The sequence below is a fragment of the Aythya ferina genome (genome assembly GCF_964211825.1).
Source record: "Aythya ferina genome assembly, chromosome: 4".
NCBI lineage: Eukaryota > Metazoa > Chordata > Aves > Anseriformes > Anatidae > Aythya > Aythya ferina.
The window spans coordinates 30542768-30560966 of NC_140300.1; the positions used below are offsets into that span (position 1 = coordinate 30542768).

Here is an 18199-nt window from a genome sequence, read left to right on the forward strand (position 1 = left end):
GGCCCTGATGTGCTGAGAGCTGAAATGCATACTGCTATTGACAGGCAACCATAATACTGATAGATTTAAATATTTCTATCAGGTGTTCTTAATATTTCACCTGGTTAGTCTGTGCTTATGGATGAAGGACGGTCAATGAGTGCAGTGGTGGTTAGACTGAGATGTAAAATGGGTGCGAGGCTGTATGTAGACCCCTCCTAGCAGCAAGGAGGTCTGAATTTCCTTGTGCTGGTTTAGTGTACTTATGACACTATAGGAAAAAATAGTAAACCGGAGAGTCATCATATGACATCTGCCTTAGTCTGAGATGCTTGTAGCGTCCTGAATTGCTTAGCTGATCTCTGCACAGCCTAGTGACTCCTTTATTTCTGTTGCAGCCAGCGGTGGCGCATGTCCACGTGCTGCAGATCTAGCTGTGCTGCTGCAGCCCTGCGCCTCGTGCTTCGCCTCATTTCTGTGGCACGGTAGCTCTGTGGTGTTCAGGGGGCGAGCTGCTCACGTGTGGTTACAGGTCCGTTCTCTGACTTACTCTGCCCTGTTTTTCTCCGCTTGCATGTTAAAATCACAGTTGAAGTAGTGGTTTCAAGGAAAAAGGAAAGACGAGCTACGGACTGAACATGAGCTTGTTGGAGAAGGGTTTTTAATTAGGTGTTAAAACATGAGGTATGAAAACAGAACTTAGTTCCCAAAGAGTGAGGGTGGTTATGCACTAGATACGTAATGTATCCGTACCCACTAATTTAAGCATTTGCTATCTGTAGTTTACTCAAATGCTTGTTTATTATTTTGGAATTCAAATCAATTTAAACCAACACTTCTGTGCATTAAAAAAGCTTAGCAAATGACACTTGAAATCAATCTGTAAAATGAATGTAATTCATGGGTTCTATTGATCATAGCCGCAGTGTTGTAGAATGAGTAATTTCATTTTCCTGTCAACTCTATATTCACAGATATCTTCGTCCTGCTTTTCAGACTCGCTCAGCCTCCAGTTTAGAGTAACGAGAGATGGAGCTGAATTCAGTGAGCAAACCAAGTCAGGAGCAATGGGGGAAACACTTTCTGTGTGTGGAGGAGGCAGGGAGACAGGTGCTGTTCCAAGACATTTTTATAGTGGTAGCAGTTGCTAGTTATAGATTATTATTTAATCAATGTCTTGGAGACCTTCTGATGCCTTGTTGTGAGTAGTTGGACAGGAAGCACATCCTGCCCAAAGGCATCACCTTGGTTACATCTTGAGTAACAGGATATGTCTAGGCTGCTGAGGTTCGAGCGACTTGAGGTTTACTGGCACCGTGAAAGGGAATTGAATTAATTCTAATGGCCTAGATTACACAGTTAGCATAATCCCTTATATAAATGTTTAGTCAACAGTCTTGACCTTGAACAAATAAAACACAGTTCAGGTTATTTAATAGTGTTCTGTTGTGTGGGTTTATATTTGTTCTTTAAGCTTACTGCTTGGAAAGGGAAGCATCGATGACACCAGGTTTTATATCTTGAAGAAAAATCTTGCTCCTGCAAATGGCTGTCACTGGTGACAAGTGTTTCTTGGCTTCAGAAACTTGGATTGTGTTGCTTGAACTTCTATATTTTTTATTCCAGAGCTGGTTTACACCAGTTGGGGAGATTCTAAAAATGCAAACCTGATAGAAGATGCAATTATGAGTAATGCAGTGCACTGTGGATGAGAAATTCAACAGCAGTACTTGACAAAACTTTGTAGGCTTGTGCAAACTTGCTTTAAAATGCTAACCTGATCTGTAAAGGGGTTATTTGCTTATTTAAGCGTATCGGGATGTGCAAAAAGTGCATTTGCAAAGTAGGAAAGTGTTTGAGGAGACTAAATGGAGTGGTTGCTTTACTGCATCTCAAAAGTAAAAATGACACGAAGATCCTTGCATCATTTGAAGATAGCCTTGTTCCCTGGATGGAAGCTGGTCCTATGAACACTGAACTAAAAGATACCAAACTGAAAATGGGCTTTTTTTTTAGTGATGTGCCTATAAATAAACCTTTGTACTTTCTTAGTATACAAAACTGCATAAAATAGCTGAGCCTTCTCAGTTATCTCTGCATTGTGCTGAGGTTTTTCCTGGTCCCCATGCGTGCTGGGAGCAGACTGGATTTGTCTATTTAAGCATAAAAACTTGCATTATTTCTGTGAGAGGAAAGCTCCTGATCTTTTGTAAGAAGGGGAAAAAAAACTACACAAATCTATGACCCCTACAGTACTTCTACCTTTGTTATGTTTAGCTTACTTTTGGTTTTGATAAGAAAATAATATTGAAAGTAGCCCAAGAGCTGTAAAGGCCGACTTTTGAAATGAATGAAACTCAATGGGTCGTGACTTGTTGCCAAATCTTACTCTTATTTCCTACTTTCAGTTTCTCTTGGTATAGATAATGGAGCCATTTAACACTGTCAAGCTGTTTTTATTTCAGTGTGATTTCAGAATCTGTAGCTGAAAAGAGGTTAACATTTATATCTTCACAAGCAATTAACTGCACTGTTGGTGGTCTTGTCATGTTCTGTGCTCTCTTCTTTACTAACAGAACTCTTCTTTACTAACAGGAGAGCAAGCATTTGTTGTCTTAAATATGAGGATCTGTTAAATACAGGCATAAATGTATTCATTTTCCTTCAGTGAATAGGAAGAGGAGGTGATAATGGTATTATGAAAGGAGCAGAGTGCTTGTGACTAATTCATAGTTGAAGCATAGAGAGATTTTTTTGCATTTCTTGTAATGAGAGTAAGAAGTAGAGTGGGCAGGGGGTTTGCCCAAAGAAATATGTTTTGTCTCGGGTGAACAAGGTGGTGTGTTACTTGCGTGATGAATCATGTGCTTGCCTTTTTTTTTTTTTTTTTTTTTTTTTTTTTTTTTTGGAACTTCAGTTTAGCGAGTTATTTTCTGTGGTTACATTTTTCTTAAACTTGACAGAGTATTATAGGAAATGTAAGTACTTCTGTTTTGGTAATTGTGTTCAATTAAAATAATTTACAAAATCTTCTATGTTAGGTAACTGTTTCTTTTTTTTTTTTTTATCCCCTCTAGAAAAATAGCTGAGGCAGTCAGATGACAGCACAGAAACAGTGTCCTCATTAAAGCAGTCGACTGGATAGATAGCAAGTCACCTGGATACTCTGAGAAGCGTTTCAGATGAGCAGCATGATCATCTTTAATGCGGAGTGCTGAGCTTTGTTCCCTTTGCTGTAGGCTAGATCAAAGCTGGAGTATCTCAGTCAGCCAGCTGTCAGATAAAATGTGCTTAAATCTAGAACTTGAACGTTAGTGCTTAAATTGGGAAGTTGTCTGCAGCAGGCATAGTTGACAATCCAGCAGAGAGCTGTGGGACTTGAGCTAACTAGAGCAGGTTTGTTCAAAACAGAAAAAGAATAATCTGAAGTCCTTGTCACCTCATCAAACTAAACACATTTTAATACAGTTAGTACTAGGTTGGTGGAGTAGATGTCTGGAGGAAGTCTTTGTGTAGGAGAGGACTCGTTCCAAGTTGCTCTCCTGGACATTCTCACGAAGACGTCACGCTGCCAGGTGCAGCCAGAAAAATGACATCTACTGGGCTCTGAGGAGGCTTGCTTATTAAAAGGCCAATTAACAGTGTCTTAGTTTCTTTCTCATGCAAACATACACTTGCCTTAGACTCGTTTTGCTTAAATGATTTCTTCTTGAGAGAATGATGTTGCTTAATGGAAGGGGAAGAAAGTGGAGGTTTTAAAAAGGGTAGGATTTCCAAATTTGAGAAAACTTTGCCCACACAGTTGCAGTTTGTTTTCAGTTGATTCAACTGATTCAGACATCCTTCATTGTCCTTACACACCAGGAGTGAAGGCAGTGGTGGTGGCTAAAAATTACTGTTACGGCTTTTCGATGCTTAACTGAGTAGTAATGTCAGCAACACGAGAAAAAAATTGCTCAGGTCAGTGCCATAGGAACGTTTCTTGGGATTTAAAAGAAGAAAAATATCCCTATCTGGGACCAGTCTTGTTGATGTTCCTCTGCATTCCACCCTTTTTGCTTTCTTTCTTATTCTTTGGTGTGCACTGAGGGGATCTTTTGTGACTTCTGGGCATTTTGCTATAGCTTGTTGTGTAGCATTTAAATTTGCATAGAGTTAATTTTTTTGCATGGTAACAAGCCTTTATGATCCTTGCCATTAAGAGAAAGTATAAATGAGATGTCGAAGTCTGTGAGTATGAGAACTTTGCTGGGCATAAGGCTTTACTGCTGCTTGGTGATTAGGAAAACAAACAAACAAACAAGTCCTAGTACCTGTTTGAAGCATGAGCATCTGTGGGTTTTGGTTATGACGGCTCATATCAGTTCATCTCTTTATTTTTTAAAAGGTGTAAAAAGTAGAAGTTCTTTGTACATTTGGCATGCTTGCTTCACTTTGTCATTTCATCTGCTTTTCCGTTTCCAGTAAGAACACCAGAAGTTATTTTTCTGGGGTTAGCACCTAGACTTATTTGGTGCATAGGTATTAGAGAATAAGAAAGCTTTTAGCAGAAAACTTCAGCAGAGCTCTTTTCATCTTTCTTAGGATGCTATCGTAGCTTCAGGTGTACTCTGTTGGCTGCTCAACTCAAAGCCCTTTGCCCAGTTGGAGTGTAGTTGGTGGTGAGAGAAATGAAACCTGGGAGTGCCGGCTCCGAGGCAGGGCTAACACCACAGTTTGGGGTGAGGTACACACAGTGGGTCTGCTGGTAGCGGGGTGCAAGGGAATGTCCTGTGGGGTTGTCCCAGGCAGCCTGCTTGGTAATGCACAGCTGCTATTTTTGCAGTGCTGCCCGAAGAACAGATGGTGGTTTGAAGAAAGCAGCGCTTCTTGTGGAAACTACCTGTGATATTCAGAGGGTATTGCACAGAGGGAATTTGTGTGGGCAGTGGAAAAAGGAACAAGAGAATGTCCCTTTGAATGTGGTGTCCATGCGAAGTGGAGAAATATTGAACTCCAAAATGTGTGTAGAAGAAAAGGATTGTTTTAAGTGGAGGGAGCAATTTGAGCTCTTGATTTTGGGAGTGTTGAGCTCTTGAGCTTGCAGGCAACATCCATCAAGTGCTCTTCCAGCTGGAGCTGCATCTCAGAGCCTTGTGCTTTTGACTGAGACTTGTGGAACATGTTTTCCTAGGAATATATATGCACATATACATACACAAATGTGTGTATATAAATACTTACATATGCAAATACGTGCATAGGAAGAGTGTCATTTGCTACTGGCTGTATTCACCAGGTAGGCCCCTTGACAGTGCTTTCAGCAAGCGGGCGTGCGCAGGTGACTTCAGTTGGTGGCCATGCAGCCCCCGCAGTGAGACAGTCCTTGTGACACCTTCCTGCGGGGTCAGGGCCTGCAGCGGGGTCAGGAGGATGGTGGCAGTGGGCAGGGCTGGTGAAAGCTGGACGATGTTCAGCTTACTGTCTGAGAGCACGTGGAGGTGTATCCCAGCCACCGCCGCAGTTCTCATCGCATTGCTGGAGAATGGAAAGATTGTGGGATGGGAAGTCCCTTCGGCGGCTCGTGCAGCAGTGCAGAGCTTTGTTCAGCAGCTACCTTGCCCTGTGGAGGTTGTGGAAAAAGAAGTGTGTTCTTGAGCAAAAATTCCTCGTAAGGCCGGCAAACTGCAGGACAAGGTTGTGTTACCATGTAGCTTCTCAACAAACACCAAGTGTTTGGAGTCTGATAGAAAAAATTCCCAAAGTTTGAGTTCTGTGCTATTTTAGAGGTTTCTCTTTCAGAAATAGACATAAATTTTGTTAGCTTCAAGAACTAAACAGTGTTCTCTGCATAAACTAAAGTACTTCTTGCGTTTGCTTCTAGTCTGCTGCTCCAAAAAGCATGCCTGGTACCTCCGCGTCTGCTACCTGGAGATGGTGCTCCTGCAGGGGAAGGACTTCGTTTGTTGCAGGAAGGAGGGAGTTCCTGATACTTGCAAGAAGTGCCCTGTGGTTATCCTAATCGGATGCCAGGGAAATGTGCATGGCAGCAGAACGTGGGGAGAGCAGAAATTGAGCTGGATGGAGAAGGAGCCTGCGTGGGGCAGCAGCAGCCTGTCAGGGTCACAGAAGTTCTCTGAACTCCAATGATGTGCTGGGTTTATTTTAAATATGGTGAGGGTGGGATCAAACTGAGCAGCGAGGAAGAGCTTTTGACGTGGTTCTTCTGTCACAGGACAGGGTTGCTTCAAAATTTCTGGTAAAATAGCGTTGTCAGTGTGCTCCTACACGCATAGCAAAAAAGGGCCCTTCCCACTGCTCCACGCAAATGTGCATGTGGATGTTAAGAGCTGACCTTTCATTACTTCATGCTGCTTTTGTGGAAAAGGAGTCCTTATATTTTAATTTGTGCTTTGTGTCCTGTTTTTCTGGGCACTGGGTTCAGTGTCTGTTGCACTTGCAGAAGGTTATAGAGCTCCGGGTTGTTTTTGTTGTTGTTGATGGTGGTGACTGTGATATTGGTGGGTGCTGGTTGTTGTTTTGTTCTTTAGTGATTTTTTTTTTTTTCCCTGGCAAAGATCTGTTTTTTACTAACACTTACTATGTGCTTGGAACATTGAACAAGGCCTTACTGCTGTCCTTGGGCATGGATTTGCAAGAAAGTTTTATTTTTTCTTGCTTGGAGCCTGCTCGCAGGGCATTTGTGCCCTGCTTGGAAGGGGACTGGTCTTACCCCATATTCTGTGTAGTTTGGTAGCCCCTAAAATGGGTCCTGTTTGCTCATAGGGCTTCCAAACCATAGGGCTCAGAAGGCTCTGCAGTTCCAGGAGGCATGTAACTTCTGAAGGAGGGCATCTCTGGTGGCAAGTTAACCTGCTTTTGGTAGATACTGGTGAAATGTAGGTGGCTGCTAGCGACAGAATTGGAGAGCAGACATGTTGACCGAGGGATCCAGGAGTCAAGTGATTGAGTGTGTTAGCTCAGGTAATGCTGAAGGCATGAGTAGTTAATTCACAGCACAAACAAATGCACCTAAATTATTTTATTGTCTTATGCTAGCTTATCTGAAATGCAAGAAAGCCTGAGCTGTTATTTTAAAGAATACTATCATGTGGCTGGTTAGCCATTTTGCTGCCAGGTTTTGGGGGGTTTTGTTTTTTAAAAGGGGTTAGCATATGTCTGGGTAGATTGGTCACTGGAAAATAATTTGCACTTGAACCTGTTTATCCAGCTTTGCAGGGCAAGGTCATGCAAAGCTGAAAGCAGAACTTGCAAACTTGCTTCGAAGTAGAAATAAACTGTCCTTTAGCTGTTTCAGCTTCATTAAGAACAACTTGACATAATCACCAAAAAGTCAGTTCTGGAACTGTGCCTTAATGTAGGCAGTGATGCTGGCCTTACAACCCATCACAGGGCTCACAGCTCTGAGGGCTAGGTTTTCAGAATTTCTCTTTTTATAGACTCAATACTATATTTAGTTATTAGAGACATTAGGTGCCTAATCGTCCTGATGGGACAGATGAGAAAAATGTCCATTACTTCCCACATTTCTTCATTCATTTTAGGTTAGTGAAAAGTACAGAAGAATTGTATGTAAATACTGTATCTGAGAAAAGCTTTTATATAGTCATCAGCTTTATAAATACTAGTTTTTGAGTATTTATTTGTATTGAAGTAGAAATTAATATTAGAACTCATAGCCATCTCTCAGTAGCAGCCAGATTTTAAAGCATTTGTAAGGAAAGTGTTTATCCCTTGCTGGTTTTGTGTGAGTGCCTGTAGTAACTATAACTACTGCTTCTGGTTCAGTGCTTGTGAGTGTAAGGAGCTCCTGTGCATGTGCAATCCTTCTGTTGGTGGTGGACTGCTCTGTTTGTCTGAGATTTGACTTTTTAGTTAGGTGGTTAACCAGTTGGGGGAACGATGCTTGGGATGCTTTTTTATGTTTTAGCTGAATATGTAAAACAAACAACAGCAACAAAACGCCTTTTTCAGTCTTGTCTGTATTTCTAAAGTGCATAACTTTGTTGAGAATATCTTTGTGGATATTCTTTTAGCTTGTCTTCATAAAACTGTTGTCAGCAGCCTGAAAGATGATGAAGGTAGTGGAAGATTCTCCAGCCTTACTTTTTACTAGAGTAAGCAAATAAGATGCTTTGAATTCTGACAACAACACTGCTTCCTGGTTGGAGTTTCAGGAATGTGATGTGGTGAAGCATAAATGGAAAGTTGAAACTTGTGAAACCTTAAATATGCATAGAGGAAAGAAAAAACAAACCAGAAAATCTGGCTGTTAAAAATATTTTAGGTGGTTTCAAACATTGCTAGTTTGCTTCTTAATAAGATATCCCCTGAAGAGGGTGATGAAAATCCAAGAAATGACTGTTCAAGACAAAAAAGACACATGTCATTCAACTTGCTGAGCTTTGTAACGAGTTTATTTTTCAAAGCACTAGGTTTTTAGTCGTGCTAAGTTTCTACTGATTTATATAACTGTAGATGCTATAGAAAGGACATTGAGGCAAGTATTTTAACGAAAAGTGACTTGTGCAATGCAATTGGCCTCTAGTGTGTACTAGTGCATTTCAGTTTGGGTTGTGTTTGATGGAAATACAAGACAGGAAGAGATTGAGCTGCTACAAGTCTCAAAATTGGGAAGAGAGATGGAGATACTTAGGTTCAATCACTACAGCACATGATAAAGTGGATGCATGTGTTAATACTTTTGGGGAAAAAAGCATTTCTAATTTCTAAAAGGAGAAGAAGGGAACCAGAATGGTCATGGTGTATTTTCTTTTTTTTTTTTTTTTTTGTATATGTTATGTTGTGTTATGGAAAATTGAGTTGTTTTTCTGCCTTTACTGATAATAGGACTTTTTTTTTTTCCCCCCCCACTTTCTAAGAATGCTGGTGAAATGCCAGCTCCTGTGTTCAGTCTGCAATCTCAAGTCTCAGGGCAAAGCAGCTACTCATCACTTCTGGTTGTGTTTCCATGTAGCTTCTGACAAGGACGTGTACGTGGCTCCTCCAGATAACAGCTTAATGAGAGGTTTTTTCTTGAACGTTTACAGCACTGATGTTTGCTTGCTTGGGCAATTTCAGTGAGAAGTCTGATAATAGAAACTCCTTAAAAATGTTCAAAGTGGAATAGTTCAGGGCAGAGCTTGGTAAAGATTGCCAGAATATTGGTGACAATTTTCCTATAAGAATTTCTATACCTATTCATACTTTGTTCAGAATTGGTCCATTTATCAGAGAGCCCAGTGGCATTTTATACTGGAGATAGTATTTACTAATGGAAAACAATTCAAGGTCACGTATCCACTCCTTTGCAAAATGGGGAATAGTTCTGCTTTTATGGCTCTTTCAGGGTTGAAGTATTAGTTAATATTGCCACCTAATGGCAAGAAGAGCAGTTGCCTGAGGTTTTTCTTCGCTACTTTATACTGTTTTTTTTTTGTTTGTTTGTTTGTTTTTTACTTATTCTTGACTACTTTACTGCAAGTTGTAGAGAATTTTAAGCCTATAAAACTAGCTTAAGAAAGGCTATAAAACTTTCAACAACAAGAAATGTTTGTTTTCCAATGGTTAGAATTTTGTGCTTTACCAGAGTATTGTTTTATACTGTTGTTCAAGTATTTGTGCTTGAAGTCTTCTTTTTTGATAGAGGATAGTACGAAAATTTTCCAATAACCATGGCATGCGTGTTGGTTAATGCTATTCCCCAGGCTGGTAGCAGGGGAACCCTGGAAGATCACTTCAGCCCCAGCTGGAGTTTAGCTTTAGACCTTGAGTAACCTAAGGGCACCTGTTAATGTTCACTATGTAAACTAGCTTTAGCTTGAGCATAATAAATGGGAGAATTTAGGCTGCTGTATTAAAATTGGCAGCAATTCTGTTTTGACAGCATAGCATCTCACTTAGCTAAGTGAGCAATTAAATTAAAAAAATAATAATAATCTCGAAGAAAGCATCCTGATAAAACTTAGCTTCTTCAGTCATGAATTCTAATGTGCACATTTGCTCAAGCACACAAAGCCTGTGTCAAATGATGGGCTTGATACTTGACAAATGCTGCTTGCAGATGCTATCAGGAAACTTGAAGCGTATGCATTTCCATTGGCTACCCGATTATCAGAGTAGTTAATCGCTTTAATTTGCATATTTCTGTCCTGAGTGTATATCTTAGTTTTTGCACAAGTTAAAAGTTCTCATGGTAATAGTTGGCTTACCATCAGACAGCACTCAATTAAGGAAAGTACAGGTTGACATGAGCTCTTCTGTGAGGCAGGTTGCTTAAATCTATGGGAAAGCCGCGTGCAGAAGCCTTGAGGAGGTGATCATGTAATTTGCTGGAGGGCTTGTGCTGTACTTAAGATGAACAGAAGACAGATAAAAGAACACAGTGGTTTTATTTTTATTTTTTTTTCCCCTTTGGCTTGCATGAATGTTTGGAAGTACTTTGTGAGGTTATTTCACTTTGCTTCTGTGTATAATTATTGTTTGCATGATTCTTCTCTACTGATGAAGAGAAGGAAGAACCTAACACTGGGAAGCTGGGCTCAAGTAAATGCCCTGTGGTTTGTGCTGCTGTTGGACTGAGAAGGCTCCTGACTGGACTGGTGGTGGGAACATGCTTAGCTCTTCACTGCTTGTTTAATGTGGATTTAAATAAAAAAGAACTACTTTTGGGTTGACTGCTTGAACCGTCGGTGATTCCAGGGTGGATCTTAGTGTCTTCAGTCTATGCTGAGGAGTTACATGACTTAGTGAACATCTGTAATGACTTTATTCTTATTTTTACTTCTTACTTTTATTTTAAAATATAGAGAATAAAATGTATGTTTATGGAATGGATATTAAACTTTATCAAATACTAGAGGATTTAGAAACTGAAGATAGCAGAGAGTATCTTCACTCAGTTCAGGTTTCTGAATGACTGAAAATACTTCAGGTTTGATACCCGAATAACTACAGTTTAGGCTAGTCTTTTAAATTTATTTGAATATGAAAATGCTTTTAAAATACATTTTGCTTAATGTTGTAGCAGAACTGTAAGGTACTTATGTTGTTGTCAAGAATACTTAATGTAGGTGAAACAGATGGAGTTATCAAATCTTAACATTGTAGTGTTTGTTACTCCTCACTCATTGACCAACATACATCCTCATCGATTTTTAGCATGTAGGAATGTTGTCTTAGAAGATTAATAAAAGATTGGGTGGCTTCATTGGCTTGTCATTCTTTTTTCCAGGTGGCTTCTCAACTGTGTTCCTGGTACGCGCCCATGGTGGAATACGTTGTGCACTGAAACGAATGTATGTTAATAATGTGCCAGACCTCAACATATGCAAGAGAGAAATTACAATTATGGTAAGAAATGCATTATTTGTAACTTGAGAATGTGTTCATTTATAATATGCAGACATCAACCGTGTCTTTAATGACAAATGCAAATAACTGCCATTTCTGTAGTGATAACTTACATTCTCAAACCCTCTGTGGGGCACAGTTCTGTGACCTGAATGATACCACTGGTTACTCACACAGGTGGCTATCTTCAGGACGCACAAGCATGTTGTTCTGACAGTTGGCATCCATTGCGGAGGTCATTGGTATGGCAGTAGCTGGAAACTTTGAACTCACGTGTGTGGTCACGGCTTCAATTGTTTTTAAGCTGATGACCGGCAAATAAAGAGAAACTAGAAGGTTTTGTCAGGCACACTTAGGTTTATAAAGACAGGGGAAGAGAAAATCAGTTAGTCCCTTTTGACAGATACTACGAAGGCTAGTTATCTCCATTTCCATACACTTCTAGTTTAAAGATGTTTCATCACAGAAGCATCTATTTAATTATCTAATATAAGAGGTCTTTTTATGTTAACTCTAAGTTTTTGTATGAGTTGAAATTGACAACACTGGTATTGTCAGATATGAAATATACATTTCCTGAATTCCAATGTAAAATTATTCAAGTTGTTTTGCTGTTTTTTTGTTTGTTTTTTTTCCTTGGGGCCATCTGCAGTTGCTTGTGTTTTAACTTTGTAGCTCTTCAGACTATAATTTGTGACTTCTTCCAGATATGTTTTTTAATAACTTGAGAAGACTGTTCCTCAATGTAGACAATTCTTCGTTTAGAATATTGAGATTGGGAATTTACCTTAGGATGGGCATGACTAGCCTAATTCTTCTGTACCTCCTACATGTCAAGTCTATAGATATTACTACTTGGTAATGTTTCTGAGTGCACGAGTTTGTGTTGGCAGTGTTGAACAAATAGCACATAAACGCTCTTTATTGAATTATAGTTGCATTGTATTTGATATGAAACAGTCACTAACTCTGCTGGCAGTGGTGGGCTTCTGTTCTATTTCTGCTACTTGATAAACAGTAGTGCGTGGGGGGCAGGAGCTCACTTGGAAATCATAAATGGTTGTAATGAGAGCTTGTACTATTTGCTAACGCTTTTCTACGCTCAAGTGTAATGTGCATTTCCTTTTTCAGAAAGAGTTATCTGGGCACAAGAACATTGTCAGCTATTTGGATTGTGCTGTTAACTGTGTAAGTGATAATGTTTGGGAGGTACTCATTCTCATGGAGTACTGTCGAGGTAAGAGTCCGCTTTCTGGTTTTCAGAGGGAATGCAAGAGAAGCATTTGTTTTTGATCACCTGGGATTTTGATGTGGTGTCGTTACTTTAATTTAAAAGGATAGCCTGCGTATCTCAAAGCTGGAATCCAGTAGTTGTTTTTGCTCATTTGTGTCGGTAGTTAGGCATTGAATTGCTGAACACTGAGAAAATGCAAAAGCCAGTTTCACACAGCTTAGTTGTTAAGTAAAATTAGAAGCAGGGAAACTACTTCTGTAAGTAGAAACTGAAAGAGTTCTGTTCTACTGTTTGGTTAAACATATAGGTAGGACATAGTTTTATAGGAAAGACTGGAAAACTTTGGGCAACTGTTCTCTCACCTATTTTTTTGTTTCAAGTCGCTATATTAAAGGTTCTTTATTTTTACTTGACATGTGACTTGTTTTAGATGAGCATAGTATTGGTGATTGTGAGCATGAAAATAATATTCCTTTGTCCTATTTGTTCGTAATGTAGTTGTTTGAAACAATATGTAAAACCAGGTTGTTATAGACTTATCCTCCCCCCCAGCCTCACAAGTGTGTTGGAATAAACCTGCCATGAAGTTGCGTGGGTGAATTTCTCTGTCCTGTGTGGGAGCTCTCTTTAGACTCTGCATCAGTGGCATTCTTTCCTTACCTAGAATTGTTAGAGAAATTAGAGAAGAGCTTTGTGTTAGGGATAGCTTATTGCCACGTAAAGTTTCTGTTCAAACTCACTCCTACACTTTGCTTCTGGGTTTGAATTCTGCTTGCATTGTTTTGAAGCCACGTGGATGTAAACCATCAGATGACTGGGCACTGTTAGTTTTTCCTTGTTCAAAGCATCTTTGGATAGAAGCAACACTCTCCAATGCCCCATAGATCTTCATCTGTTAGTGTTAAGTGAGTATTGTGATAGGAAGAGACCGGTATGATCTTGTGAAGTTACCTCAAGAAGCAGGGAAATAATGATTGCCAATCTTAAAAAGAAACTTCTGAAGAGGTTATGTAAGGTCTTTCTCTAAGGGTGGATTCAGGTCCCTTTTTCTCCTTAGTCTCTCGGTAAGACAAAGGAAGGCTGTCTAGATTATGAATCACTTTGAACTCAGTTGGCTGACAGCATGTTGGCTGTGGATCTAAATGCAAGAGGCACTTTTGGGGTAACATCTTTGTGATGGATGATTCCTTCTGTCTGCAACAATTTGTTAGAAGAGTTTCAGTCAGATTTTTTTATTGGAGACATAGATTTTTCTGTCTAGGGCCATATAAGAGTGAAAGTTTGGAAACAACTTTAAAAAGAGCAGTGACACTGGAAAACTGTGTTGCATCTTATTTGTTGGCTTTTTGCATGTAAGAAAAATTCTTTCTTCTGTATGTGATAGGAATTATTTTAATAAAAACTTCTTCGTTGCTTCTTTAGCCGGGCAGGTTGTAAATCAGATGAATCAGCGCCTGCAGACAGGCTTCACTGAATCCGAAGTAATGAGAATATTTTGTGATACCTGTGAAGCTGTTGCTCGATTGCATCAGTGCAAAACCCCTATAGTTCACCGGGATCTAAAGGTATGGACTTAATAAATAGGAATGTCTAGGTAAAAATTGGCAATACACTCAAAAAGGATTGAGAACAAAGGAAGTATTTCACTAAGACTGACTTGTAGTTAGGGAAGGATTTACTATGGGTAAAATTGGAACCAGAGAAACTGAAAGATAGGGCCACTTACTGCTTGATGCTAAATTCATGGATTGGTTTACTGGTAATTTCCTTGTTTATGCCAAGGAAAAGAATGCATAGTAACAATTAAGCTGGAAATTAAAGACATTATTTCAGTCTAATGTTGCTGTTTCTGTGTCAACTTCCTTTCAAGGTGGAGAATATATTGTTAAATGATAATGGAAACTATGTTCTCTGTGATTTTGGCAGTGCCACCAACAAATTTCTTAATCCTCAAAAGGATGGTGTTAATGTGGTTGAAGAAGAAATTAAAAAGTAAGTTCACTTTTAAGTGGCCTTTATAAGCAGTGGTTGTGCTGTGAGGTTACAGTGTACATCATTGTGTATCAGATGAAAAGATCTGTGAGCACTGTGCACACATCATAATAACAATATTAATTGAATGGTTTGAGCTGAAGAAATGTTGATGTGGATATAGTAAAACAGTGGAACTATTTGCTAATGTTGCTTTTTCTATTTATCTACATGTTGTTTTTTGCAAGACTGAGACTCAAGTAGAATAAAATTTGAAAGAAGCATATGATTTTGAAATTTACATAAAGGAAAAATAAATGCGTTGCTGCAGGCCATTTTAGGATTTAGATATTTTAAGTTTTTGCTATTTTAATACAGCTAACTGTAAAAACATGAGATGGGGAAAAAAAGTGTACATAAGCATTAGAAGGGATTTACACAGTCTTATTTAAGCAGTGCTGTTTCATGGCTTTTCTCCTAAGACTGGTCAGAAAAATATTTTAACTCTATTGCAGGAGTATTGAAAACGTGTATTAGTTCAGTTTTGTTCCTTCAGGCTAACTGCTGCAGGGGAATAAACACAGGTTACGTGTTCTCAAGTTATTAAGTGATACATGTGTTCTTTTTTAATCAATGCAAAGAACTTTGCTGGTTTTGTAATTATTTTGAGGTGGTAGTTGTTTAAGGCGCACATACTGTATGTTTCAATAGGAGATGGGGAATACTCTCGTGGGGCTCAGCCTTTCACATGACTGGTTATGGCAGTATTACAACAGTGTGACTGTTGGTTACCGTGGCACATGTGTTGGGGAGCTAAATATGAAAACCAAATTTCATCTGACTTCAAATAATCATCCATAATAATAAATATTATATTGCTATTGTAAATCTTTGTGATGCTATAAATGAAACAAATGATTTGCATAGCTTAGTACAATTTTGGGTGTGTACTGGAAACAGGTGTGTAAAACATTGTGTGCATGGCAGATGCTAGAAAGGCAATTCAGTTTGGCATGCTTTTCATCTGTGTCCTCTTTTAATTATGTGCTGCTAGGTACACAACACTATCATACAGAGCTCCTGAAATGGTCAATCTTTATGGAGGGAAATCAATTACTACCAAGGCAGATATCTGGGTAAGCAAAAAATAAAACCAGTTATTATGAAATATGTAACTAATTAAGGGGTGTAATGGTTAAAAGTGACATTGAAAAACTAATTACTTTAAGTGAAATCTATAATGCAACTATATCATGTAGAATATAATAGTGCTATCTTTGGTGTTCAAGTTTTCTGGAATTAAAATTAATGCAATGTGTGATGAGCATTTAGACTGGGGATATAGGAAGTGGTTAAGACACCTCCTCACCCCCCCCCCCCTTTTTTTTTTTGTTTTTTTTTTGTTGGCTCATTCTGCTGCTTGGTAGTTGCCAGTGATTTCTCATGGAAACCTGTTGACAGCATGACAAGGAAATGTGTTTTTATTAGGTGATGTGCTTAAGAGCCATTACAGTGAAGTAAATAAAGAGAAAATTCAACAGAAACCCTAGTGGTATCTCTGGGTGATACAGGAATGTCAATGTAGCTCTTGGGATAGGTTCTAGTTTTGGTAGCTTCTTGTCTAACATACAAGTCAGCGGGAAAGAAAGCCTTTTTAGAGCAGCTTTATATATCAGCTTGTCACATCAACAGTGTTTCATAATGCAGCTACTACATAACTGTGTAAGCATCAGCTGTAGCTAGGATGCAATTAGTTTATTGTTGGTGCTTCTTTATTGTGTAAAAGGCTTACTCTCATCCTTTTTTGGTGCCTGTATTTGTTTTTGCAGGCGCTTGGCTGCTTGCTGTATAAACTTTGTTTCTTTTCGCTTCCCTTTGGAGAAAGTCAAGTTGCTATTTGTGATGGAAGTTTTACCATTCCGGACAATTCCCGATACAGTCATAGTATACACTGTTTGATAAGTAAGTATCTGGGCAGCACAACAATTCCTTTCCTCTGTAAATCAAATAAATCATGGAAGATGCTACTGGTGTGGATGAGGGGCTTGAATATATGGGGCAGACTGGCTGGGTTCTTGAGTGAGTTGTGGGGGTTGCTCTTGGCTACCGTCCGTCTTGTAACTCCTGCCCTTTAAATGAAGCACCCCTTCATGTAACAGAGGGCTCTGCCACCGGGTACAGAATTGAGAAGCTGGCCTACAAGGAGCTTGGTAAACCTGGAGCAAGCTTCTTAGAAAATGCACCAAAAGAGAACCTAATCAATCAATTACAAACTAGTCTTTCTCCTGAGAAGATTCTCCAGTCAGCTACTGTGTTTTAGGCATTGAATGGATGAGTTGATTACCTGAGAATTTAAGTAACAGAGGAAATCATTTCAGAGATCTGCCAACTAAATGGTATATGTCAACTCAGAAAAGCTTTCCCGTCTCTTTGGGAGGCATGGATTTTTTTGTCAAGGGTGGTCTTAAACCACAAACACAGAAAGGGAATGAAAAGAGTAGCTCTTGATTTATTCATGGTCTCTTCTTGCTCTTCTGTACATGTTATCTATGGGATGTCAGATTAATAGTATTTTCTATCCAAAAAAGAAAATTGGATTAGCTAGATGAATTTGTAGTGCAAACTGTGTGTAGGTACACGTATGTACAGAAACAAATTGTACTGGAGAGATTTTTATAGTAGTTTTATGGTTTGTAACTGAATACAAAACTGATCAGGTTTGTGTGCAACCCAGAGGGTTGGACAAGATCTTCGGCGAAGTTTTGAAAGCATGGGAAGGTATGGAGGAAAATTTTGGGGAATAACAAGTTCCAGTGGTTTGTCTGTTACCTGAATATAGGGATATTGGGTCGAATAATAGGAGTATTTTCAGTGGTGTGTGTCAGCTTTGAACAGATTAACTCGAAAGAGTGTGTCTGGCACAATATGAAAAATTCAGGCCATTGGAATAGATGCTCTTAAAATTTGTCTTCAATGTGTAGGACACACAGTTTATGCTCGTAAATAAAATGAAATAGCAAATTCAAAATGTGCTTTTGAGGTTGTATTCATTAGTGAGAAATAGCAGGTACCAAGCCTTCCACAAATACTGACAAAATGAGCTAATTTTCATGTTATTAAATAGCTTTCTCTGTATTAGACAGCGTTACCTTAAGAAGAATATAGGTTGGAAGTGTGTCTCCTTACAAGCATGATCTGTGATTTATAAAGTTTCAGTTAACTGTTGTGCAAAGATAAGCATTACTTCCTGGCATGAAATATATGTGGGTGGGGAAGAATTTCATAACATAAACTTCCCTTCTGTCCTTTTGGAATGGAAGCTACAGAAAGCTGCAGCTGATCATAAAAGGTATTTCAGGGACTTCTGACTTCATTTATTTTTTTTACAAGTGAAAAAAAAAACCAACAGTGGCGAGCTGGACATTGTTTACCTTATAAGCCTAGCACTTCAGCATCAAGTGGCAGGAGTCACCTTACAGACTGCCCTGTTTCCACGTAATGGTGGTGTCACAGTTAATTCAAATCAACTTTATGTTATAAAAACACATTAAAAATAGAATTTGCTGTGAACTATTTTGGTCATGAGATAATGGCTTTGAATAAAATCATAAGATCTTTGAATAAAATCATAAGATATTATTACAGAAAGTGGTTACTTCATTT

At 39.0% G+C, this 18199-nt stretch overlaps 1 protein-coding gene across 2 annotated transcripts in view; it reads left to right on the forward strand.

Moving 5' to 3' along the window:
• Positions 1 to 18199, forward strand: part of BMP2K (BMP2 inducible kinase) — a 64037-nt gene that overhangs the window by 11579 nt on the left and 34259 nt on the right. For both annotated transcript variants that reach the window (XM_084516548.1, XM_084516547.1), the window contains exons 2-7: positions 11213 to 11331; positions 12463 to 12568; positions 13988 to 14130; positions 14436 to 14557; positions 15591 to 15672; positions 16366 to 16498. In XM_084516548.1, the coding sequence (XP_084372674.1) occupies positions 11213 to 11331; positions 12463 to 12568; positions 13988 to 14130; positions 14436 to 14557; positions 15591 to 15672; positions 16366 to 16498 (705 nt within the window). The remainder of the gene's footprint in view (positions 1 to 11212; positions 11332 to 12462; positions 12569 to 13987; positions 14131 to 14435; positions 14558 to 15590; positions 15673 to 16365; positions 16499 to 18199) is intronic.